Here is a 25,829-nt window from a genome sequence, read left to right on the forward strand (position 1 = left end):
AGAATTGTAAGGGAAGAAATGTCCTGTTCAGAGAGGGCTGACAGGCAATCTTCTCAAAGGACGTGTGTATGGATCTGGGACTAGAAGAAAATGTTAGTGAGCTTTGGGCTAGGAGAGAGGAGGAGATTGTACACTGCCCAGGAAATGACATGGCTCAGATCCAGGAGGCAGGGAAAAGGAGCAAGTCTTTTTGGAGAACTGAAAAATATGGTCTATTTGGTTCATTCACATTCATTGAGTCTGTGCTCAATGTACCAGGCACTGCCCTGGGTACTGAACGTCTAGTGGTGAGATATGGTGGAGGGGACAGTCAGGGCAGGAAAATAAGTGACATGGACAAGGTATGTGATAAGTGCTACCAAAGAAATGAAGTGTCACGATAGAGAGAAATCATAGCTGCGGACTGGGACTAATAGATGAGGGGACAGGGAAATGTTTGCCAAAATGGTGCATTTAAACTGATACCTAATTTTTTTTTATATATTTCACTTTATAATTTCTTACTTACATTTAACTGTTGTACATCTCTGTGGGGCATAATATGGATTTTCAAAGCATGCATGCAGTGTGCTGCATAATCAAGTCAAGGATTTGCCATATTTATTCTTTTCAACAACAACAAAGAAAACACCACATTATGATGTATACCATTAATTTTTGCTCTACCTGCTTTTCTTTTTATTTGAGATGTATGTATGAGATTGTCATATCTGTTCTCTCAGTTGTGGTATGTCATTCCACAACCCATTTGCCCCATGTACCTGCATTCTCATGTCTATTAAATGCTTTTTCCTGCTACCCTTTTACCTCCCTACCTCTGACCTCCCCATGCAGTCTCTGGCATCTACATCTGTCCTCTCTCTTTCTATGTCTTCATCCTTTTCAATTTCTTCCACAGAGTGTAGATTTTTTTTTTTTTTTTTTTTTTTTTTTGCCATAGGGAGCATGCTCTGGCTAGAGAGACAGAGAGAAGGAAAATGAAAAATCACCCCCCCCAAGGGGGATGGCCACACCACAGTCCCTACTACAGTCTCTAGGATTTGGGGCACACATGCACATGTACCTAGTGTGATTTTCAAGTCACCATGTCCAGGTGGTCAGCCATATGGGAGTCCAACGCCTTAGCCACCACACCACCTCCTGGCCCCATCACTTAATATATTAAATGAGGACATAAATTGCTTATCTTTCACAGCATGGCTCATTTCACTTAGGATTACATCTTCTAGATTTTACCACTTTGTATCAGGTAACAGGATCTCATTGCTCTTTATGGCCAAGTAGTATTTCGTTGTGTGCCACATTTTAAATATCAAATCATCAGTTGTTGGGCACTTAGTTTGAGTCCATATCTTTAAAAAGAGTCAATAATGAGACCATTTTCAGGCAAGTAAACAGGCTTTAAAGTGAAAGTGAGAAAAAAGACAGTGTGGACTGAGGAAGAGTGGGCAAGAGGGAGAAAGGGGTCATGTGTGCAGGCTTCAAGGCTCTTATAGGGGTTTAGACTTTACTTAAGCACAGTGGGAGGTCATCGGAAGGTCCTGATCTGATTTATGCTTTATGAAGTTCAAGTTATGTTGAGGGTATGTCGTAGAGGGAAAAAAGGAGAAGCAGCGTAATCCTTCGGGAGGCCATTGCATGAGCTCCGGTAAGAAACAGTTGTAATTTAGGCCAGGCTAGTGCTTATGGAGTGAAGCAATAGAACTTGGCATTTATTGTGGGGTGGGGGGGAAACAACAGAGACTGCTGACATATTGGTTACGTGAGGTGAGATAAAGAGAAGAATCAAGGATGCTTCAAAGAGTGGGTAATTTGGTTCTCTGGGGCCAGGGTCCATCAGGAAGGAAAGAGGAGTCTGGCTCAGTCCACTTGCGCTTTTCGTCAGCTGTATTCAGCCACCAGTTGGAGAAACCCAAAGACAATGGCTTAACCATACAAGAGAGTGTGGCAGCTCAGGTTTGCTAGTGTTCTTCGGTGTGAACTGGGACCCAGGCTCCTGCTACCTTTCTGCCAGCCATCCTCTAGGTCTCATCCACTTTCCAGGCAGAAAGAAGGAAAAATGGGGGGAAGGGGGAGGCAAAAAGAAACATTCCAGCTGAGTCTGATTCCTTTTATAAAGTTTCCCCACCCTATGACTCCAAGCAGGCCAGAACAAGTCATATGCCCCACCAAGGTGAAGGGAGCCTGAACTCTTTCATCTGGGCATGCTGCCTTCCTGAACAAAGTCAGGACTCCTTTGGAACTGAAGAGGGGGAGTGGATGTTGAATAGGAACCCAGCAGCGTCTGCCACATGCCTGCTCTTCCCTTCACCACTTCGGGTGCTCGCTGCCCACGGGGGCCTCAAGTGCCCATCTCACAGTCCCAAGCAGTCCACTTAGGACTCGTCCCCAAGCCTAACTCTTCAAGCCTAACTCTTCCCCCCTGCCCTGGAGGACACTCCCCTCACTGCAGCCTCAATTCTCAGGGCCTGTTCTCAGGCCAGCACAGTACTGGACTGGAAGCTATCAGCTCTTGTCACTGAGGTACCATGTCAACAGTGATGGCTTTTTTTCACTTTTCAAGTGACAAAGTCTCCATCCAAGGGGCATACATTTTAGGGTTACCGTTCTGGGAACTGTGGAGATAGAGGAGGGGATAATTGGAGTGAGAGCTGGAGCACTTTCCAGCGTGCTTCCCATCATTTACTGCAAACTGTTTCTGACTCTTTTAAGATCAATTTAGTCAGTTCTCCATAGACTTAGTCTCCTACTAGGCCTAACTAGGATAACATGCAGCATAACGTCAACTGAATCTTATGGCTCTCTCTCAAAACATACTCACTTGCTCATACGAACACATGCCTCACTTGCTTATACGAACACATGCACACACTTACCATCACCTAAAATACACAAATACCTCAGTTGACAATAGTTCCTGAGAGGCAGGAAGTCACTAATTTGCCTGTGGAGTTAAAAGTATTCATGTAAGTAGCAGAGAAAATATTCCATTGTTTTGTATTTTCAATTCACATTTGTGAAAATTATTCCAAGCACTTGAAATTCCTTTATATTTGCAGTACCTGCTACCAAATCCAAATAAAACTATGAGACCACAAATGACTCATTTAAATCTTACCTCATCTTTCCAGACTGCACCTTAGATATCAAATAAGCTGAGGCAAAATAATCCAACAGCTCCTTTTTTTCCTCTCCGGATCTTTCTCACGCACCCTTTATCTGACACTTGAACTCTTCTATTCTCCCTCTTTCCCCAGTCAAAATCTACTCACTAGCTTTGCTTCTTAATTGAAGTTTAAAGTCCAAAGAATAAACCTATCTACTTGTCATAGTCTGAAGACTGGAGTTTCATTGCTGGCAAGCAGAGAGAGCTGGAAGGGTCTGGGCGCTTAGCTGCCACATGGAGACCCCTGGCTGATGGTAGTCCAGGCACACGAAAGCCCAGCTCCTTGCCTCCAGTGGGTGCACCTTGAAGGGGCAGTTTCCATTCCAGAGCTCCCTGGGAGTCAGGACGATGCTGGGACTGCCTGGTACTGCACCCTTGCTGGGATGTCCTCTCCCTCATTCCTTTTCCTGTCCTCCTTCCCTCGCTTCCATGTCTTGGCAGCATGTTCTTAATAAATCGAGGTCTACTCTATGGGAACGTCACTCATATCCACGATCTCCCAAATGTCTGTTTCCCCTTCCGCCCCAGTTTTAGAGAAAGTACTGAAATACTAATTTCCTAGTCAGTTTTAAAGTCAGGTTGACTGGGTCCTACGTGAGCCATTTACTAGCCAAGGATCTGATGCAGTCACCCAAACTCTCTGAGCCTTGCTGTCCTCGTCTTGCATGAATATGAGGACACTACGTAATGAGAGTTCCTAACATGATACATTGGTCAAGATTGGTGACCACCAGACAAGAGTTCATCCTCATTTTCGTCAAAGAGAGAGCTGGGATTTACCAAGATTGTAGTTTGCAAAATCAACTCTAACAGCTCTGGGTTTGGTAAGCTGTTTTCTGAAGGTACAAATCCATTTCTCTTTTTGGCTTCATATTCTGGCTGAGGTGGTATTTTTTTTTTTTTTCACAGAATAATTGCAGTAACGGATTTTGAGCCAACCCAGGCACGTATGGCTTTCCCTTGCTTTGATGAACCATCATTCAAGGCCAACTTCTCAATCAAGATAAGAAGAGAGAAAAGACACATCTCACTATCCAACATGCCAAAGGTATTGTCACCTTCAGAGATTTTGGAAAATCATTCTCCAATTGAGCCTCCTCAGTCTTTTATTTTGTTTTCATATTTCTATTGCTTTCAGGATTCAAGCCATTTGTTTGTATTCACTTGCATATTAATTGTATAATATTCCAAATATTGGTAATATTCATATCATGTCATGATCTGCATAGACTTTAACGTCATTCTGTTTGGGGCATTGTTACCTAAGTTGTTTTTTTTTTCCCAAAGTGACTTATATCTTAATATTTTAATTGTGTTCATGTGCAAATAGCATTCTTTTAAATCAGTGTTACCTGGCCAAGGATGAAATTCAGAGACACCAGAGCAGCATTTCTCCAACTTCAGTGTTCAGATGAATTGCCTGAAGGTCTTGTTATAATTCAGGTTCTGATTCAGAGATGGCAGGGTGAAGTTCAAACCTCTGCCTTTCAAGCAAGCTCTAGGGAGCACATTTGATGCAGCAAGGACCCAAAGTCCCTGCCGGACTCCAGCGAGGAAATTCATACCTCATAGTCACTGATGGAATTTAGTAATCCCGCCTTTTAAAATTTAAGTTCCACAGCTAGTTCTTAAAATTATTCATTATGGTTATATGACATTTTAATTGGATGCTCTTATTTGACTCATATTCATACTGAAAATGTGGTGATACTGAAAGGCACAGTAGACTCTGAGCCTCATTTGCTATTTCCTCACTAATGATGTGCTTGCCGTTTGTGATGTTGAACTAAATGTAAAGTATTTCTCCACGGCTTCTTGGAAAATAGGGCAAAGACAGAGGCTCTCCTGGCAGTGCTTCAGAAGGGTGAGCAGCATAGCAGCAGCCAGGTCATGATCAGTCAGCAAGTGGCCCTACGCCCGTCTTCCTCTCTGCACTATGTGGGGTCCAGGGTCTACGGATGCAGGAGAAAAACAAGTCTGTAATGGAGGCACTGAATTTCCCCAGACCTCTGTTTAATGCTGGAAAAGACATTTGCTCTGCCAGAGCAGATCCGGGGAAAAAGTGGCAACCAGCCACATGACACGCAGCTCATGGTTTTCCCATGGCCGAATAGACGGCAATTTAATTAGGCCTCTCATTTTCAGATAATGATGATCTGCTACCTTGACTCCCAGTTTTCTTTCCAGCAGCATGTCCATTTAAAGGCAGTTTATCATCTCTGTTCCTTTTCTGAAAGTCTTTTATTAATATAATTTTTCATATGAATAGTTACACAGGGAAAGATAGATCTTTTAATTAAAATGCAATGCAAACACAAATTGCCATTATCATTAGATTTGAATTTTAAACTTCTATCTTTGGAAACCTCCAGTACCTTCTCATGTTTAGGAAAAATAGGCAAAGTCTTTGAAAATGTTTTATGAAATCCTGAATCTCTGCATTGCCTCAGCTGATGAGCAGCTGTCTGGGTCGTGCCCTTCTTAGTGAATACTAGCTTAACTTTCTGCTTCTTGTTGACATGCCCAACCCAGGCTTTCAGGGTTGCTGAGTTAAAAGGGAGACCTGAAGTAAAGTTACCATCACAGTTTCTGGATAGTAGTGGCAGCACTTAAGGGTTATAAAATGGTAGGAAGAATCAATACGTAGTTCCTGATTCATTTAGTTAAGGATGCTAAGGGCAAGAAAAGTGAGAAGGCCACCCACCCATTAGAAGAGAGCATATCTGGGGGGCATTTCTTTGTCCACTTCATCTTCTTTCTTTGTCTGAACATTCCTCATCTGTATTTGCTTGTGAATGCAACACACATACTAGTAACACATGCTACACAAGCACAATCCTATCAAGATGGAGAAAATAGCTAAGTCCTCATCCAGCAATGAGTGTTTTATACTTGGAGCTCACATCACCATTTTGGAAGAACTCACACAAATACTCATATACGTCTATTCAAGGAAATGTTTATGTACCTGGATCATTCCAGGTTCCCGAACAGAATTAATCCCCCATGGACTATGTCTTCATTTGCGAGGAGAAATCAGAGTGAATGCTCATCTCCTAACCCTCTCTGCCACTAGCTTTCATGACCTAGACCCTCGTTTCCCCAAAGTCACCTGGCCTCCCACTTCCTCCCGTCCCCCCACACACTTGGCTAAATGGTTTGGCTGCAAGTTTGGTCAGAAGACCATGATCATCCCTGCTCTCTTGGTCCCATCGCAAGGCAGCTTCTTTTTTTGCTGGGAGTGTATGTTCATAGAACTCTGGTTCAATCCGATTCCTAAAAGAAGAGATTGTGGTTGGGCAAAATTAGTTTGTTGGACAGAGTTAAAAATGTAATACTGGAACCAGCTGTTAGTGTAATGGCTATGTCGCGGGACTCCCACGTAGTCGACTGCAATTCGGGTCCCAGACCCGGTGGCTTAAAACTCACGCCAGGCATGTGTGCGTGTGTGCCCAGGATCCCGAGAGGAGAATGGAGGAGAAGGGATTGCGGCACGGCCATTCCCCTTGGGGGGTGATTTCTCGCTTTCTGTCTCTATGTCTCTCTCTGTCTGTCTGGCGAGTGCACGCGCCCTATAGCCAAAAAAAAAAAAACCTCTCCAAAAAAAATGTAATACTGCCCCATGCAGTTTTCTACATTTCTTAGAGTATTTGGTCAGTGTTTTCTGCTTTATTGGAATTTTGAAATGCTTTTTAAAAAACACTTGCCAGAGGTCATACACACTCAAGGAGGAGGGACAGAAAGTCCCCCCCCCGCCCCCAATGGAGGACAGCCACCCTGCAATCCCTTCTCCGCCATCTCTTCCTCCTTTTTGGAACTTTGGGCACACATACACATGCACCTGTTGTGTTTTTTAAGCTGCAGCTCCAGGACTGAAACTGCACAGTCAGTCATGTGGGATCCAACCACTTCAATCACTTTGCCACTAGCTGTCCCTAGAAATGAATTTTTAAACAGAATTTTGTAGAAAAAAAAATCTAAATTTAATAGCACAGACATTTGCCACTGAGGTAAGTTATGCAGTTTATGGTTCTAGTTCAAGCTATTTTCTCTTGCCAAAGCAAAATGTGACCTTCTCCAGCACATACAGTATGCTTAATAAGCCATGGCCAGTGCTGTTCTAGGCTGAATCCTTGAAAGGGGGTGGAGCGAGGGTTGGAAGTAGGAGAGACCTAGTCTAGGAATTGTGACCCATTGGAAGAAAGCAGTGTTTGCAGATTATGGGATCTATATCTATCCAATATTTAGGGATGTTGTACCATGATGGAGAGCATATGGGGGAGAGCTATCAGACTAAACAAATCCAGAATTCAATAATTACCCAGTGAATTTGATGGATGCAGCTGACCAGGCTGGAGGCTGAAAATGTTCTGCTGCCTCGGTAGATGAGCAGAGGTTTAAATTACTAATGACCTTCTCAGCCTGGCTACTTCCACTGCTGAATCAATGAAGCAAAGATAAAATAAGACTATGACTCAAGCTGTCACACAGCGAGCAGAAGAATGAGCAACGTCTTTGGAGTCACATCGTCACAGCCTCCTCTTGGTCCTGCTGTGGAAAGAGCTGTGAGGACTCAGGCCACACAGGGCTCAATTCTGAGTCCCTGTTCCTCACCAGTTAAATAACACCTACCTCACACCCACATTGTAAGAGGATCCAAAGATAATGAGAAGCATCTTGCTTCTTCCGCCACAGAGGCATATTTATTGTGCAATAAACAAAGGGAAAGGGGCTCTTCCCTGGCATTTTTGCTTACAAGTCCAGAATTTGAATTTATGCCAGTACTGAAGATTATGGCACTTTAAGAAAGTAAAAGCATCTGAAATGTTTTTGTTTTCAAGCAACAAAATAAAGAGTTGGCATTTTGTGCTTTGGGAATCCCTCAATCAGCACATTGTGTCTTTAGGAGTGTCCAAGAATAAAAAGAATCAGAACTATGAGAGGTCCCAGAAGGTGACTAGAGACCATTGGTCTAGAATGGCACATACCACTTCAATCACTTTGCCACTAGCTGTCCCTAGAAATGAATTTTTAAACAGAATTTTGTAGAAAAAAAAATCTAAATTTAATAGCACAGACATTTGCCACTGAGGTAAGTTATGCAGTTTATGGTTCTAGTTCAAGCTATTTTCTCTTGCCAAAGCAAAATGTGACCTTCTCCAGCACATACAGTATGCTTAATAAGCCATGGCCAGTGCTGTTCTAGGCTGAATCCTTGAAAGGGGGTGGAGCGAGGGTTGGAAGTAGGAGAGACCTAGTCTAGGAATTGTGACCCATTGGAAGAAAGCAGTGTTTGCAGATTATGGGATCTATATCTATCCAATATTTAGGGATGTTGTACCATGATGGAGAGCATATGGGGGAGAGCTATCAGACTAAACAAATCCAGAATTCAATAATTACCCAGTGAATTTGATGGATGCAGCTGACCAGGCTGGAGGCTGAAAATGTTCTGCTGCCTCGGTAGATGAGCAGAGGTTTAAATTACTAATGACCTTCTCAGCCTGGCTACTTCCACTGCTGAATCAATGAAGCAAAGATAAAATAAGACTATGACTCAAGCTGTCACACAGCGAGCAGAAGAATGAGCAACGTCTTTGGAGTCACATCGTCACAGCCTCCTCTTGGTCCTGCTGTGGAAAGAGCTGTGAGGACTCAGGCCACACAGGGCTCAATTCTGAGTCCCTGTTCCTCACCAGTTAAATAACACCTACCTCACACCCACATTGTAAGAGGATCCAAAGATAATGAGAAGCATCTTGCTTCTTCCGCCACAGAGGCATATTTATTGTGCAATAAACAAAGGGAAAGGGGCTCTTCCCTGGCATTTTTGCTTACAAGTCCAGAATTTGAATTTATGCCAGTACTGAAGATTATGGCACTTTAAGAAAGTAAAAGCATCTGAAATGTTTTTGTTTTCAAGCAACAAAATAAAGAGTTGGCATTTTGTGCTTTGGGAATCCCTCAATCAGCACATTGTGTCTTTAGGAGTGTCCAAGAATAAAAAGAATCAGAACTATGAGAGGTCCCAGAAGGTGACTAGAGACCATTGGTCTAGAATGGCACATGTCCCAGAGCGACAGGTTCCCCTCTCACTCGCTCACTGGCCGTAAGTCACAGCGTAGTTGTGAAATTCTCCAGTTTTCACATGCCAGTTCCTTTCCCTTCCTACAGGTTAAGACAATTGAAGTTGAAAGAGGCCTCTTGGAGGATCACTTTGAAACGACTGTAAAAATGAGTACGTACCTCGTAGCCTACGTCGTCTGTGACTTCAGTTCTGTGAGTGGCACAACCTCATCGGGGGTCAAGGTGAGACCGAGCTCTAATTTCATACGTAGTACAGAGTAGTCTAAGGGCAATGAGCTGGTCTTCATTTTCTTAAGCTTTTTTTCCTTGCTATCAAAGTATTATGTTCAAAAATATGGATAGGTAAAAAAAAAAGTATTGTATGCAAAATGTGGATAGGTAAAAAGAATTGCATTAAATGAAAAATCATCCATAATCCCATCAGCAACATTAGCGTAAGCCTTCCAAGTATTTTCTATGCATATATCAGTATATATGGATATCCGTATAACACTGCACATGTGTGTATGTGCACATATATATAATATATGTAATTCATATGATATATGTAAGTTTTTACAAGATCAGACTATTTTAAATCAATTTTTATATTAATGAATATAAATAGAATGCCATGAAATATTTTTCTGTAGTATTATATGAAGGAGTGTATGAAGGTGCCATAAGGAATTTTTAAAATCAGCATCTAATTTCAGGACATTCATGTTCCTTCTAATTGTTTTCTATAACATTTTTCCTCAGTGAAAGAAGATCTTTCTATTTTTCTCTTTCTTTTTAGTTTAGTTGTAAGGCACATGCATTTTTCAGAGAGAAGCAGAGAGAAGAGAAAGAAAGTGAGAAATCACTCCCCAGAGCGAATAGTCATTCTACAGTCCCTTCTCCAATCTTTTCTTGAGATTTTTGGGCATGCATTCACATGCCTGGCATGTTTTTCAAACCACCAGGTCTAGGACTTGAATTGCAAAATCAGCTATATAGGATCCACCCACCAGCTGACTCTTCTTTCTAATTTTAGAATCTTCGTTGTTTGCAAAAGTTTACCACAATTGCCAGTGATAATCTTGAGTTAAAATTTTTGCATGCATTGATGGAGACATTAAAGAACTAAAAAGAACTCCTGACACTAAGGAACAAATTATAAACATAAAAATATCTTCAAAAAAACACAAAGTAATGCTTGTAGAAAAATGGATCTAAAATGACTATTACAATTTACACCCACTTTATACTTAAAACTATGTAGATACATACTATGATTGCATAGTTGTATAAGCCACAGCATCTCTGCACATAGACACACACATTGTTTCTAATTGTTTTTCGTACACATGTGCACAGACACAAGTTTAGGGTGGATGGCACTTTACGTCAGAGGACAGATTCCCTTCAGCTTCCTTAGATTCACATTCCAGCTCTGCATCTTCTACCTGGGTAATTTGGAGCAAATTACTTCATCTCCATGTAATTTCACTTCATCTATAAAATGAAGGCAAGAGCACCTAGTTCACAGCATGGATATGATTATTAAATTAGATTTTACACTCAAGATTTAGCATAGTACCTGGTAAGCTGTGCAAATGGTGGCTATTTACGTGTTCTCCACACAAAGTTCTGATGGATTTCAGTTAATTCAGAGCATGAAAGTGGGTTATGAAATGAAAGTAGTCCCTTACTTGGAAGTCAAGAAAATTGTAATCTAATTTTGTTTTTTCTACTTTGTAACTAGTTACAAACCGAGAGTCATTGTTCCTATTTGGGCATTTTTTTAGTTTATATCAAACTTGAGCTGGAGTGGATTCAATCAATTCTTCAGGATTTTTCCCCCTAAGTCTAGGGCCCTGTGTTTTATTGGAATTATGTTTGTGGTCATAATTTTGGAAAGCTAGCTCATTAGTGCCAGAGTATCTCATAGTGATGAACTCAAATATTTTTTTCATGACACAACCATAATGGATTAATATAGCTAGAAATGCACAGATTAGCGCCTAGGGAATGACTTGTAACAGAAGTTGCAAGGTTGTTGATAATTTTCCAGCCTGACTTTTGCTTTAATATTTCACAGAACCTCTTATCTCTTATTGACAGCATGCTTAATGATATCTTAGTACTTTCTTGAAAAATGCAATCTGCCTTTCTATGTGTGAGGGTTCTTAGGAATGGAATCATGCCAAAGAGCTGTCATTTAAAGACCACTTCTTTTGACCCACATTTCCCAGGTGTCCATCTACGCATCCCCGGACAAATGGAATCAAACACATTACGCCTTGCAGGCATCACTGAAGCTACTTGATTTTTATGAAAACTACTTTCACATCAACTATCCACTCCCCAAACTGGGTATGTTCTAATTCCACATCATTGTCTGTATTTTTGCTCATATGACTTGCTTTGATGTGTTTCCCTTTTTGTGTGCGACATCAGTTAATATTGAAGAGTTTCAGTTAGCCCAGGAAACAGTAATTTCTTCCTTAGAGAGGATCTTGAGTGTAGAAAATTCAGTATTTATGAGAAGCCCAAGTAGTGTGGATCATTTCTTTATTCTTTTACTGGTTTTAATGTTAAAATGCCTGCACTGCATATTAGAATTAGACGAATTTTCTGGAGGACTCTCAATACCATTTGTGTATAAGACATGCAAACTATTATAAAAGTTGCCAAAAAAATGGAGCCAGTAGGTGGCAAGGTGAGTAAGACTTTAGTTTCTCCCATAGCTGACCATTGTTTGAGTCCTGGACCCGCAGCTTGAAAATCAAGCTAGCCGCATGTGAGTGCATACCCCAAATTCTGAGAGGAAGCTGGAAGAGAAGGGATTGCTATGTGGCCATTCTCCTATGGAAAAAGATTTCTCATTTTCTCTCTGCGTCTCTCTCTGTTTCTATCTGGCAAGCACACATGCCTTATGACAAAACTCTAAAAAAAATAAAAATTAAAAACCTGGGGTTGACAGGTGGCATGGTGATTAAGGGCACTGGACTCCCATATGGCTGACCGTGGTTTAAGTCCCGGACCTGGTGGCTTTCTCTCTCTCTCTCTCTCTCTCTCTCTCTCTCACTCTGTCCCTCTCTAGTCAAATAAAATAAAGTGAATGAATGAATGAAGTTAAAAAAAATAATTCTTTCAAAAAGAAGTTACCAAAACTTGGGACCAGCAGATGGCATAATGGTTATGTCACTGGACTTCTACATAGTCGACCACAGTTTGAGTCCCAAACCTGGTAGCTTAAAACGTATGCTGGGCACATGTGTATACATGCCCTAAATCCCAAGAGGAGAATGAAAAAGGATTGCAGTGTGACCATGTCCCTGGGAGGTGATTTCTCACTTTCTGTCCCTCTGTCTCTCTCTTCTGTCTCTCTCTGTCTCTCCAGTGAGTACATACTCCCTATAGCAAAAATATCTCTCTCGAAAAAAAAAGTTACTCAAACTTTGTGTAAACAAAGACCAGAAAACTGTCCTCCAACTCTTATCTATTTTGGTCACCGAGGTTGGAAGATAAGACTGTAGTGCAGATTAAAAGGAATAAAAGAAGATTTTGAGGAAACAGGTTATTTGGATGTGGTAGTAGGGTTTTTGTTTTATTTTAAGAATTTTTATTTATTTATTTAATTTATTCATTCATTCATTTTTAATTTGACCAGAGAGAAGCACAGAGAGAGAAAGAGGGAAAGTGAGAAAGCAAGCCACATGTCCGGGATTCAAACCATGATCGGCCATGTGGGAGTGTCCAGTGCCTTAATCGCCATGCCACCCAATGGCCCCCAGATGTGGTAGTAGGTTTTACATGATATGATACATATAGTGTTATCATGGTTTTAATTTTTTATCTTAAAAAAAGAAGATGCAATTTTTATAATACTACAGAACATTAAAAAAGAAATTTAAAAAAAAAAAGTGACTGGGCCAGCCCTGTAGTACAGTGGTTAAGGGAACCAGATCCCACAGGGGCAAGCATAGTCTGAATCCTGGCCACAGTGGCTTGAAAAACACACTGTGCCTCTGTGTGTGTGAACAGCACAATCCTGAGGGAAGGAGGAGTGGAAGAAAAAGGATTGTGGTGTGAGGAAGTCGGCTACCAGGTCCTACTGGGTGCTTTCTCCCTTTCTCACTCTCTCTCTCTCTCTCTTCCTCCCAACTCCTCCCTTTTTCTGGCAAGCCCACACTCCCTCTGGCAATTCATAAAAAAAAAAAATAAAAATAAAAATAAAAACAGAAATAAATGAATAAAACCCATGACTTAAGTTTCATAGTTTACATTAGTTCTTAGAGTTTCTGGGGAATAACAAAACATTCTTTTCCTTTGAATATAATGAAATAGTTCCAAGTTAGAATATACTTTTTTTTTTTAAGGTTTTTGTCATAGAGTATGAGCACTTGCCAACTAGAGACAGAGAGAGTGAGAGGGAAAGTGAGCACTCACCCCTGGGGAGGTGGGAGGGTGATGGCCATGAACAGTCCCTTCTCCTCCATTCTATTGGGATCTTGGACGCACACACACATGTTTGTGCACCCAGCATGACTCTCAAACCACTGGTCCAGGACTTGAACTGAGGAGTCAGCCATGTGGGATGCAGCACCATAATCACCATGCCATCTGCTGGCCCTAGGATATACTTATTATGTTCTTCCCCTCTCTCCCACCATGCAGTTTTCCTCAGAGAAGTTAAAAGAAACCATCAAAAGCTATATCCAGGGATCTAGTCCTATAGTTCCTGAGTCCCACTGTATTATTACATTAATACAGATGTATGAAGTTAGTTTAGCTATGATACATTCTTGTCTTCTAGGTCAAAAATCAAGAAAGGTCATTAATGGCCATAAAACAATCTTATGTTATTCCTGAAAAGTGCAACCTTGACAATCATAGGAAACAACTTTTAAAATTAACTGCAAAGGAGCATGCAACTTAAGAAAAAATAGAACAGATATAAGCACCTCTAATGGCTTTGGAAAATAATCTAACTATATAAAATCATCAATACAATCTAGTGAAGGAGCCATTCCACATTTGAAGTGCTAATGAATACTAATCTTTATTAGTGCTAGTTTAGTTTCTGATTACATTATAAGTATTTGTTTTAATTCACTAGAATTATCCAGTATTAACTCCAAGACAATGTAATTATAAGCCAAATGACTCGGTTCATTTCCAACTTTTAAAAAAGAATACTATCCTTTTTTTTTTGGAGAGGTTTTTGCTATAGGGCGCGTGCGCTTGCCTGACAGGCAGAGAGAGACAGAGAGATAGAAAGCGAGAAATCACCCCCCAGAGGGGATGGTCATGCCGCAATCCCTTCTCCTCCATTCTCCTCTCGGGATCTTGGGCACGCACGTACACGCGCCCAGCGTGAGTTTAAGCCACCGAGTCCGGCACTTGAACCGCAGTCGACTACATGGGAGTCCAGCGACATAGCCATTACACTAACTGCTGGTCCCCAAAAAAATACTATCCTTTTTAGCCAAACAATGCTTCTTCTAAAATGACCTGGCAGAATACAAAAGAATTCTTTTTTTCTTTTCTAAGAGAGATTTTTGCTGTAAGGCAAGTGCACTCACCAGAGAGACAGAAAGAAAGTGAGATATCACTCCCCCGGTTCTGGCCATGCCACAACCCCTTCTCTCCATTCTCCTCTTGGGATCTTGGGCATGCATCCACATGCGCCTGGTATTAAGCTGCCAGGTCTGGGACTCGAACTGTGGTCAGCTAAGTGGGAGTCCAGTCATGTAACCATTGTGCCGTCTGCTAGTCCCTATAAAGGAAGAATTCTAGGGTTAAATATTAGCCAGAAATGTTCTACCCTTCATGAAGTTGGTGGCAGGTGATAGCACAGGGTGTGCTACATACATACACAGATGAGTGTAGGAAGACACATACACCTGAGTTGCTTAAGGATTATTAGCTACCTTTTTTTCCCTAAGATTTTCTTAAGAGTTAGAGAAAATATCAATGTTGAAAAGGAAATTGAGGTCAGAAAGAATTGATGTCCATGAGTTTTTTCTTCTACCGCCTTAGGACACTGTGCGTAATAGAGGCCAAATGTGCTTGAAATATCAGATGAAATATTGGCTATAAAGAATGTTCTCAATGGCATTCTGACATTAAAATCCTGTATTTTCCCTTTTTTATAGAAAGTATTTCATCGTAAGTTTGGATAACCCCAAACACAGTAGACATCGTTTGATATCTTTTAAGGTTTTTAACTAATACTAATATAAAATATGGGGAGGTGTGTGCGTGTGTGTGTGTATGTGTGTGCGTCTGTGTGTGTAGGTCTTAATTTGCCATAGGGAATGTGTGCTCATCAAAGAGAGAGAGGAAAAATGAAAAAGCACCACCCATTGGGAATGGTCATGGCGCTATGCCATCTCCTCCACTTCTCCCCTCCTGGGATTTTGGGCATGCGTGTACACATGCTTGGCATGTTTTTCAAGCCACTGGTTCCAGGACTCGATCTGCCCAGTCAGCCATTTGGAATACAGCTGCCTTAACCACCATGCTACCGGCTGGCCCTACATATGTGCTTTTAAATAAATCATTTTCCTAGCGCTAGTGCACCCTGATAACTTTTAGAGTTTAGCACTTTGGGGGGGGGCATAAATGCTTACATCTCAATAAGGTTACTTTACCAAAAAAATACTATCCTTTTTAGCCAAACAATGCTTCTTCTAAAATGACCTGGCAGAATACAAAAGAATTCTTTTTTTCTTTTCTAAGAGAGATTTTTGCTGTAAGGCAAGTGCACTCACCAGAGAGACAGAAAGAAAGTGAGATATCACTCCCCCGGTTCTGGCCATGCCACAACCCCTTCTCTCCATTCTCCTCTTGGGATCTTGGGCATGCATCCACATGCGCCTGGTATTAAGCTGCCAGGTCTGGGACTCGAACTGTGGTCAGCTAAGTGGGAGTCCAGTCATGTAACCATTGTGCCGTCTGCTAGTCCCTATAAAGGAAGAATTCTAGGGTTAAATATTAGCCAGAAATGTTCTACCCTTCATGAAGTTGGTGGCAGGTGATAGCACAGGGTGTGCTACATACATACACAGATGAGTGTAGGAAGACACATACACCTGAGTTGCTTAAGGATTATTAGCTACCTTTTTTTCCCTAAGATTTTCTTAAGAGTTAGAGAAAATATCAATGTTGAAAAGGAAATTGAGGTCAGAAAGAATTGATGTCCATGAGTTTTTTCTTCTACCGCCTTAGGACACTGTGCGTAATAGAGGCCAAATGTGCTTGAAATATCAGATGAAATATTGGCTATAAAGAATGTTCTCAATGGCATTCTGACATTAAAATCCTGTATTTTCCCTTTTTTATAGAAAGTATTTCATCGTAAGTTTGGATAACCCCAAACACAGTAGACATCGTTTGATATCTTTTAAGGTTTTTAACTAATACTAATATAAAATATGGGGAGGTGTGTGCGTGTGTGTGTGTATGTGTGTGCGTCTGTGTGTGTAGGTCTTAATTTGCCATAGGGAATGTGTGCTCATCAAAGAGAGAGAGGAAAAATGAAAAAGCACCACCCATTGGGAATGGTCATGGCGCTATGCCATCTCCTCCACTTCTCCCCTCCTGGGATTTTGGGCATGCGTGTACACATGCTTGGCATGTTTTTCAAGCCACTGGTTCCAGGACTCGATCTGCCCAGTCAGCCATTTGGAATACAGCTGCCTTAACCACCATGCTACCGGCTGGCCCTACATATGTGCTTTTAAATAAATCATTTTCCTAGCGCTAGTGCACCCTGATAACTTTTAGAGTTTAGCACTTTGGGGGGGGGGCATAAATGCTTACATCTCAATAGGTTACTTTAACTAGAGCAAAAACTATATTGGTAGAGCTTACTCCACTTGATTATGGGTACAGATTATTTTCAGTGCAACTGTAAAACTCCATGCCAGTATTAAGAAATTCTTGATGTTTTCAGAGAGGTTGCTTACGTACACTGAAAGCATTTGAACAAACAGTACATACTACTTCTGGTAATCGAGTTTGATGGTTCTTATTCTTTAGATCTGATTGCTATTCCTGATTTTGAGTCTGGAGCCATGGAAAATTGGGGCCTCATTACATACAGAGAGACATCACTGCTGTTTGATCCCAGGACCTCTTCTGCTGCTGACAAGTTGTGGGTCACCAGAGTCATAGCTCATGAACTAGCACACCAGGTACTTGATATTCAGGACATCCTGTCAGTATCCATTCACATGAGCATTATACGGCACGCCATCAGTCTTCCTGGAACAACGTAATGTTTCCTCAGTCTACCTCTAGAGAGGACCTTAGGGAATCATCAAACTCCACATAATATGATGAATAGTGGAGACCTCAGTCTCTTGACTGTGGGACTCATATCAAAATATTATCGCCAGAGAAGTGGCCACTACATTTATTCTTTAAAACCCTTCAAAGCAAAGCCTTCAAATGTCCTTTGGAAAAGGAGGTAGGTACTATGCAGACACCTAAAGTGCAGCATTGGGAACTCTACAAATAAATATTTCTATTAAAAGTATGTCTTCTATACCTTCTACAACCCTGGCATTCTACTCTAGGGCAAACTCAAGCTCCCATCAGTTGGATTCTGTGTTTATACATCCATAATGATCATAATTTGGTCATATTCAAATCCAAATATTCACAGGCCGCTAACTCTGGGCACATTACCTAACTCTCTGAAGTTCACTTTCTTCATCTATAAAGTTAATAATAGTTTGTGCTTCACAAAACTGCTGTGAGGATTATAGATAAGAAAAGTGTGCTGGTCATATAGTAATCGTTCGATCAGTGTTAGATATTAATGATGCCACTGCTATTACTATGACTATCATTTCTTCAAAATAAGATCCCCAGAGGCCATCAATCAATACTGTATTACAAAGAAATAGGGAACTAGGTCTAGCCTTATCAGACCATGTACTTACACTCTATTTCATTTCTGAAAATTCTCACTTACACAGTGAGTTATTTAAGGCACTGGAAAATTTTGTTGACCACTTGGGTAAGCATCCTTCCACATAGAAGTTGGTAAGATCTCGTCCTTAAATACTTTTAACTTTATCCTTTATCATCACCATAATAATAAGTAGGAATTTTTTTTTTTTTTAAGCAATGAACTTCCCACCCAGGAACACAGGAAACCATGCTCAGGACTATACTTCAAAGATATATGGGTCACTTCTTCGGGTTCAGAACCTCCCCAGTGGCCCATTTTAGGTGTTTTGATCATTAGTCACCGGGAGCACTAAAGCACTTAACTGAGTCTGGGGATTCTTAATCTTTCTGCCTGATGTTTGCAGGGAAATGGTCTGAGAGCTCTACCTCTAAGGCTCCCTGCTCCCTCTGGACCTTCCTGTAATAGCTTCTCTTTCAGGAAGACACAGAGTCTAGGGCTGAAGCAGTAGACAGCGTAAGAATTTTTGCCTTGACTACTTTGTCTTCTATTTATGTTCATATGACCATGTTACGGCTGCATACAACCCGGGCAAGAACTTCTCACTGCCTACTGGGTGAGCCAAGGGTTTTTAGTGGGCATACAAGGCTCCTATGATCCAGTCTCTCTCCACTTCTCCAGCCTTGTCTCTTGTCTGCAACCTAAGCTTTAGCCATCCAATACTCCCTGCCATTCCTGAACATGCCAGGTGGTATTGCCCCTCTGTGCCCCTACTCCTGCTTCCTGGTACTGCGACATACCTGAAGACTACGTGCAAGTCTCAGAAAATGAATAATTTCATAACAGTCCCACACATTCTCCCAGCAGTGCTATTTCCTCCTGGAATTCCCTCTGCCCCAGCACAGACATTGATCTTAGCATTTACAATGCTTTGCTGCATGTATTTGTCTACTGGTTAAATGCCATCACTGAGGCAGTAGGTGTAGTGTATATTGTCTTTCTATTTCTAACAGGTGTCACAATTCCAGGAACATAGTACCTTCGCAAAATACATAAAGGGCCTTCAAAATATCCATGGAAAATGTGTATGATGAAAAAACTATCCATGGATTTTTTAAAATTTTGCAACAAAATAAATTTGCACTTTAATCTCATTTTTCTAACTTCCTCAACTTCCCTTATATTTATTGAATGAATGAATAACCACTCTCCCCAACTGGTGATGTGAGCAAAATCAGTTCAACTTTTATTTCTAATATTCAACAATTCTCAAATTAAAGAAATATCTCCTGTTCTTTCCCATGGGTAGCCTTAAGAAGATCCATGCCCTCTTGCAAAATTATCTGAGGGTTGTCAGAAAAAGAATAGAGCTTAAACTGTTCCTAGAAGCTACAAACCTAATGTCTTCTGTTCCATATCTAAAGGAGGCTTTTCTGAATCTTAAAACCTTGTTGTTTAAGCTCTGGTCTGGAGATTGCAATTCTAAAATACATATACTAGATGCAGTTTTGAACATATAAGCCAAGTAAACAAACAAAATATAAAAACACATTAAAGAATAGTAATATTAAAAGTGTATGTTACCTTTGACTGGACTAATATACAGTGTATTCATGCTGGGAAAATCAGTTTTATATGCAGCAAGGATGTACAGTGATTGTACAAAATAAGAAAATAGGAATGAAATTAGAATAAATTTGTGTTACAGATTAAAAATAGGTCAAGGATAATAATCTCTATTTAGATTATCTCTATTTATATTACATATATACATATATATGTATGTATATACATGTGTACGTGTATGTGCGTGTGTGTATATATATGTGTGTGTGTAAAATCTCAGACCTTTAATATCTTTAGTGGTCAAATTAATTCCTTGGAGTAAATCAGAGCAGAAGTTAATGTCTAAATTTGCTAATCAGTAATATTATATATTAATGAGACCCCTTAAATAATTTTTTTAGTATTATGTATTTCATTTTATTTTTTATTATCATTTAATTTGCTACAGTACACGTGTGCCTACCAGAGAGAGAGAGAATGGAAAGTGAGAAAGCAAGCCACCAGATGTCCAGGACTCGAATCACGGTTGACCATGTGGGAGTCCAGAACCTCAACCACCACAACACCTGCCAGCCCCTTAAATAAATTCTTAACAATATCTTAGATACTTTCTACTTAACACAATTTTAAAAAGTGGCTTTTCAAAGGATATTTTGGCACGTGCAAGGGGTCTTCAAAAGTCCATGGGAAAGGCATATTTTGAAAAAAAAACAAAAACTATTGCATACATTTCAAAACTTTTTTGAACTAAAATATCCTCCTACTTTAATTCCATTTTTCCATGAACTTTTCAATTTCACTTGTATTTTCCATTAAATCATCATCATAAATGAAGGATAAGGGGAGATTATTTTTATTGTGCAAAAAAGAAAAAATATCCCACAACATGTTTTTTTTTTCCTTCCTTAGCATTAAATCTAATGACTAGAAAATATTGAGTGGATAAAACATGAGTTTAGCATTAAAGGTATTAAAAACACAGAAGACAAAAGGGAAACAAGCCAAAGTGTGGTGATAGGAGTGAGAAGGCAGAGAAATCAGCGGAAGGAAAGTCCACAGAGAAAAGGGCAGCAAAGATGATGGAGAGGCCTTGACTACTAAAAGAACTGGCAACCATTATAACTCTTGCTACAGCTAATCTTCATAGTATCTGTTTAATTTCTAATATCATCACATTTTTATTTTCTAGTGGTTTGGCAACCTGGTCACAATGGAATGGTGGAATGATATTTGGCTTAATGAGGGATTTGCAAACTATATGGAACTACTCTCTCTAAATGCTACATTTCCAGAATTACAGTTTGTAAGTTCACAATTCTGAATGTCATATCATATGCCTTAAAGAATCATCAGCATATTCTTTCTAAGTGAATGTTAAGGAGAAAACTGTATAGCACTATGTTTTGTTTGATAAACAAAACTGATTACAAAACTGGATGAGTCATTGAAGGTTCTAGAAAAATAACAAGATAAATCTCTCACCCAAAAGTTTGTGGACAGAGAGAGCAAACTAACACACATATACAGCTGTGTGTGTGGATGAGAAGAAAGATTATCACTGAGTGTACACAGCAGAGATCTCCTGGCATGTCACAGGACTGGAGCATGACTCAGGTGTCTACCGCTCCAGAATTTGCAGAGAGCCTGCTGGCTTCCCAAAAGCTTGTGTGAAGTGATTTCCTCAAGCATGTCCTCTTTGGGCATAGTAGTCTGAACACTTCCCAAACCCACATATCAAAGTGGTTAGTAATAATTAATTAGGTCTTTGAGGTAGACATTTGGTCCAGTATGATATAGACAGATATAGATTTAAAGTCAGAGTCTCCTTGTTATTTTCTAAGTGCTGAATCTGTGGTTTAATTCCAAACTCTCATACATTCTTATTTGTAAAATGCAAATACTTCACGTCCCTTGTAGGAATGTTAAAAGAATTATGGTGGTGATGATGATAGGTCCTGGCACATAGCAAGAATTTACTAAATGAAAGCCATTATTTTTATTTCCGTACTCAAGGACATGGTACATGGTAAACATTTAAGTAATCTCTGAGGGGATGTTGGCTTTGTACTTTTTGAAAGTGGATAATTGGCAAAGGGGGAATATACAAAGGGAAAAAAACATTTTGCAAGAAATACTGATTGGATTCGTACCTCTAAAAAAATTTTCCTAAACCTTGTATGTTCCCCATTGTTTTTTAAGTGTCAAATAGGAACTAAGATTTTTTTTCCTCCCATGTTTAGGATGACTATTTTTTGGATGTATGTTTTCAAGTCATTAACAGAGATTCACTGAACTCATCCCGCCCGATCTCCAAACCAGCAGCAACTCCTACTCAAATACAAGAAATGTTTGATGAAGTTTCCTACAACAAGGTAGTAAACACTGTGTGTTTGTGGAAGCTCTGCTTTTAAGAGAAATGGGATGCCGACGGTAAAACCAACAGTTGAAATTACTCGTGTCAGTTTTCTGCTATTTGCTTCCCTTTAAAATTGCTGTTCATTTCTTTGAACATGTTTCATAACATTTAAGCATCCCTTAAAAACATGTAATTTTTTTTCCTTTCTCTCTTTCTTTCTTTTCTGGTTTTTTTTTGTTTGTTTGTTTGTTTGTTTGTTTTTCAGGGAGCTTGTATTTTGAATATGCTGAAGAATTTTCTGAATGACGAGAAATTCCAGAAAGGAATAATTCATTACTTAAAGGAGTTCAGCTATAGAAATGCCAAAAATGATGATTTGTGGAACAGCCTGTCAAATGTAAGTCATGTGCTGGGTTACTGTAGTTTCTTTTTCTTCTGACTGAATTATTGAAGGCTTTAGAAAAATAATCAACATAAATCTCTCTCCCAAACATGAGACTAGACCACAGTAGGTCAGGATGCTACAATCTGATGGCTACAGGGGTTTCTTATTTGACTTTCCTTTCATTTGGTTTCCGTTCTGTGGCTAATCCTACAATTTTATCTTCCCTTGTTCCCACATTTTAATAAATTTGTAGTTCTTACTATTGTATGACACCTAGACTTCTCTGTCCAATTTTAAGTTTGAATTTACTCTGCTCAGCTTTATTCCCCAAAGCATATTCTTTGTTGAGTGAAACTAATCTTCTCTTAAAAAAGAAGAAATCCTGCTCAATGCTTACTTCATTTTCCTCTTTGTTTTTAGTGCCCTTCCTACCTCAAATACTCTTTCTTCTCCCTGACAATTCAAATGCTATCCATCATTTAAGATGCAGTTGAGATTTTACCTCCTTTTCACAAACTGTTTAGGCCCTCACTAGTTTGACTCTGCTAAATACTTGGGAGTGTACGTATGATCTATTTCATGCAAAGATACTCTTTTATTTATTCCTGTTTGTTCATTAATATTAACAGTTTGCATAATAACAAGCATCATGTTTTCTTCTTTTTACGTTTACTTATTTATTTTTTTCCCTGAGAGAGAGAGAGAGACACCACCAGGGTCTTGGGGATTAGAGTCATAATCCACCCTCAGCTTTGGCCAGCCCCGGATCATGGGCACGTAGATACCCAGTGTACTCAGAAAGGTCTCCAGATGTGACCTGGAACCTTTCCGTGTGGGCTAGCTTCACAGAGCATTGCATTTTACCACTGCGTAACTCATCATTTTTTTAAAATCTGTAGCACCTGGCATAATGATGAACCTATAATAGTGATTGACAAACAGTTAATAATTAAGACATCATCATCTGTTTGTCTTTGGGATTCATGTAGTATCATAGGAAAGATGAAGCAGAAAACAGTCAACTCAGAGTCTAACAATTACTGAAATTTAAAAAAAAATTAAATACAAAGGAAATAATCTTCTCTTGAGTGATTGATCCGGAAGAATTTGTGCTTACAGATAAAACTATTAGCCATTATTGACAGAAGAGATCTTTTTTTATATAACCACTCATGTCCTAAAGGCAGTAATAATATACTTCAACATTTATATTGCACTTTAGAGTTTAAAAGTTACTTCCATACTCTTCCTCAAAGAGGTGTTTATACAATTATGTTGTTGTCTATATAGTTATGTCTTTTACAAAAAAGGCATATGAAAAAATGTTCAAAATCTCTTGTCATAAGGAAAATACAAATAAATACCACAAAAAGAATCATTTAACTCAGTTAGAATGCCTAGGGTCAACAAAATAAAAATGATAATTGCTGTTGATGAGAATGTAAATTAGTACAACCTCTGTGGAAAACATCATGGGGAATCTTCAGAAACCTAAAATTAAAACTACGAGATGGCCCAATAATTCCACACATATATGTCCCTGCCGTGAGTTTTAAGCCACGGGGTCCAAGACTCAAACCGGTTACATCACTGAACTCCCACATAGTTGACCATGATTTGAGTCCTGGACCTGGCAGCTTAAAAATTATGCAAGGCACATATGTATGCATGCCCAAAATCCCAAGAGGAGAATGGAGGAGAAGGGATTATGGCGTGGCCATCCCCCACCCCCGCTTGGGAGGTGATTTCACTTTCTGTCTCTCTGGTGCATGCACGCACCCTATAGCAAAAATCTCTCTAAAAAAAAAAAAAGAAAGTAACTATGACTCCAATGTCTACCTCCATCTTCACATTGCCTTCTCTATGTCTGTGTCTGTGTCTTCTCTCTGCCTCAACTCTGCCTTTGTCTTTCTCTTTAAGGACATTTTTCATTACTTATTTAATTTTATTATTTATTATTAAGTTTGCTATAAAACACACAAGTTCATCAGAGAGAGAGAAAGAGAAAGCAAACCACCAGGGACTAGTGGGACTTGAACTGTAGTGGGCCACGTGAGAGTTCAGTGCTTTTAGCCATGATGCCACCTGTTGGCAGGACATTTGTCATTAAAGTTAGGGACTACCTGGGTAATCTAGGATGATCTCTTCATCTTTTAGTATTCAAAGGTTCCAGTGATCAGGTCATGGATATATCTTTCTGGGCACAACCATTTAACCTACTATAGATACATTATTTGCAAAATGGAAAGATAAAGATAATGAACCAAAAATGAATATAATGTGATAATTAGTCAATAAGATTATTTTTATTAAATGGTCTGATAAATTCATAATCATGGAAGAGGGGTTGTACAAATATTTTGAGAAAAGAGAGTTGTTTTTAACTGCTCTTTTAAATATTTTGAAATTAAATATTTGTGTGTGTGATGTATGGCTGTTTTGAGACAGGTGGTTGAAAGAATACTTAATGCTTATAAATAGTTGACAAGAACAAAGAGTTGCATTCTGTTGTATGCTCAACTATGGGCTGAGAGAGAAAGAGATTATTTTTAAATTTTATAGATTGAGCTTAAAAATTGGCAGTGGGTGTCTTTGATGTTGACTGCTATTCAAAGAAGGTGACTCAGTCATTTGTACACTGTGAAGCAATAATATTTGAAGAACCAATATGGGAAATCTAGTAACAAATAAAAAAGAAAGAAAGAAAGAAAGAAAAGAAAAGGCACTTTCATGTGCATTATCTTGCTTGAGTTTTTTATTTGTGTGTGTGCGTGTGTGGGGGGGTGTATGCCTTTAAAAAGCCCCCTCGTTCAAATTACATATGAATTCTGTGGTCAAAGAAGCAAAGTTCAACAATCACAAATTATTTCAAGATTCCCCAAGTCTATTACACACATTTCTTGAAAATCTTGAAATGCATGTCCTTGGTAATATCTAGAAACATGTTCTTTTCTCTCGATTTCATTCACCCATTACTAGTGATCCAGATGCCCTTTGTTCCTCCATAAGTCTTCCTAGATTTTTCAGTATCATGTCTCACGTTGCTTTTCTCTCCCATCCTTCTCCACGTCTCCACTCTTGCTGTGTGCGTATGTATGTGTGTAGAGATCAACCTAGCTTCACTCCAACAGGAAGATTCTGTCACTTCCTGTGCATACTGGGGATGGGGGTATTTAAAGTCTGCATTCATGTCTACTGAGCATATTCCACCACTTTTGGTGTGTAAATGTCCATGCTCTCCTATTCTTGTTTTACAGAATTGTCTAGAAGGTGATTTTACATCTGGTGGAGTTTGTTATTCTGATTCCAAGATGACAAGCAGCACAGTAAGTATAAAGACAATCATGGAGTACAAGAGATGAGGACATACCCAGTAAAC

The 25,829-nt window shown here is 39.7% G+C and overlaps 1 protein-coding gene across 2 annotated transcripts in view; it reads left to right on the forward strand.

Annotated features, from left to right (window-relative positions):
* ERAP2 (endoplasmic reticulum aminopeptidase 2) overlaps positions 1 to 25,829 on the forward strand; it is a 50,447-nt gene that overhangs the window by 3,679 nt on the left and 20,939 nt on the right. For both annotated transcript variants that reach the window (XM_006169864.3, XM_027768831.1), the window contains exons 3-10: positions 4,076 to 4,214; positions 9,341 to 9,475; positions 11,470 to 11,590; positions 17,267 to 17,421; positions 20,899 to 21,012; positions 21,950 to 22,081; positions 22,331 to 22,462; positions 25,708 to 25,776. In XM_006169864.3, coding sequence (XP_006169926.1) covers positions 4,076 to 4,214; positions 9,341 to 9,475; positions 11,470 to 11,590; positions 17,267 to 17,421; positions 20,899 to 21,012; positions 21,950 to 22,081; positions 22,331 to 22,462; positions 25,708 to 25,776 — 997 coding nt within the window. The remainder of the gene's footprint in view (positions 1 to 4,075; positions 4,215 to 9,340; positions 9,476 to 11,469; positions 11,591 to 17,266; positions 17,422 to 20,898; positions 21,013 to 21,949; positions 22,082 to 22,330; positions 22,463 to 25,707; positions 25,777 to 25,829) is intronic.

The sequence above is a fragment of the Tupaia chinensis genome, unplaced genomic scaffold, assembly GCF_000334495.1.
Source record: "Tupaia chinensis unplaced genomic scaffold, TupChi_1.0 Scaffold147554_1, whole genome shotgun sequence".
In the NCBI taxonomy this organism is placed as follows: domain Eukaryota; kingdom Metazoa; phylum Chordata; class Mammalia; order Scandentia; family Tupaiidae; genus Tupaia; species Tupaia belangeri.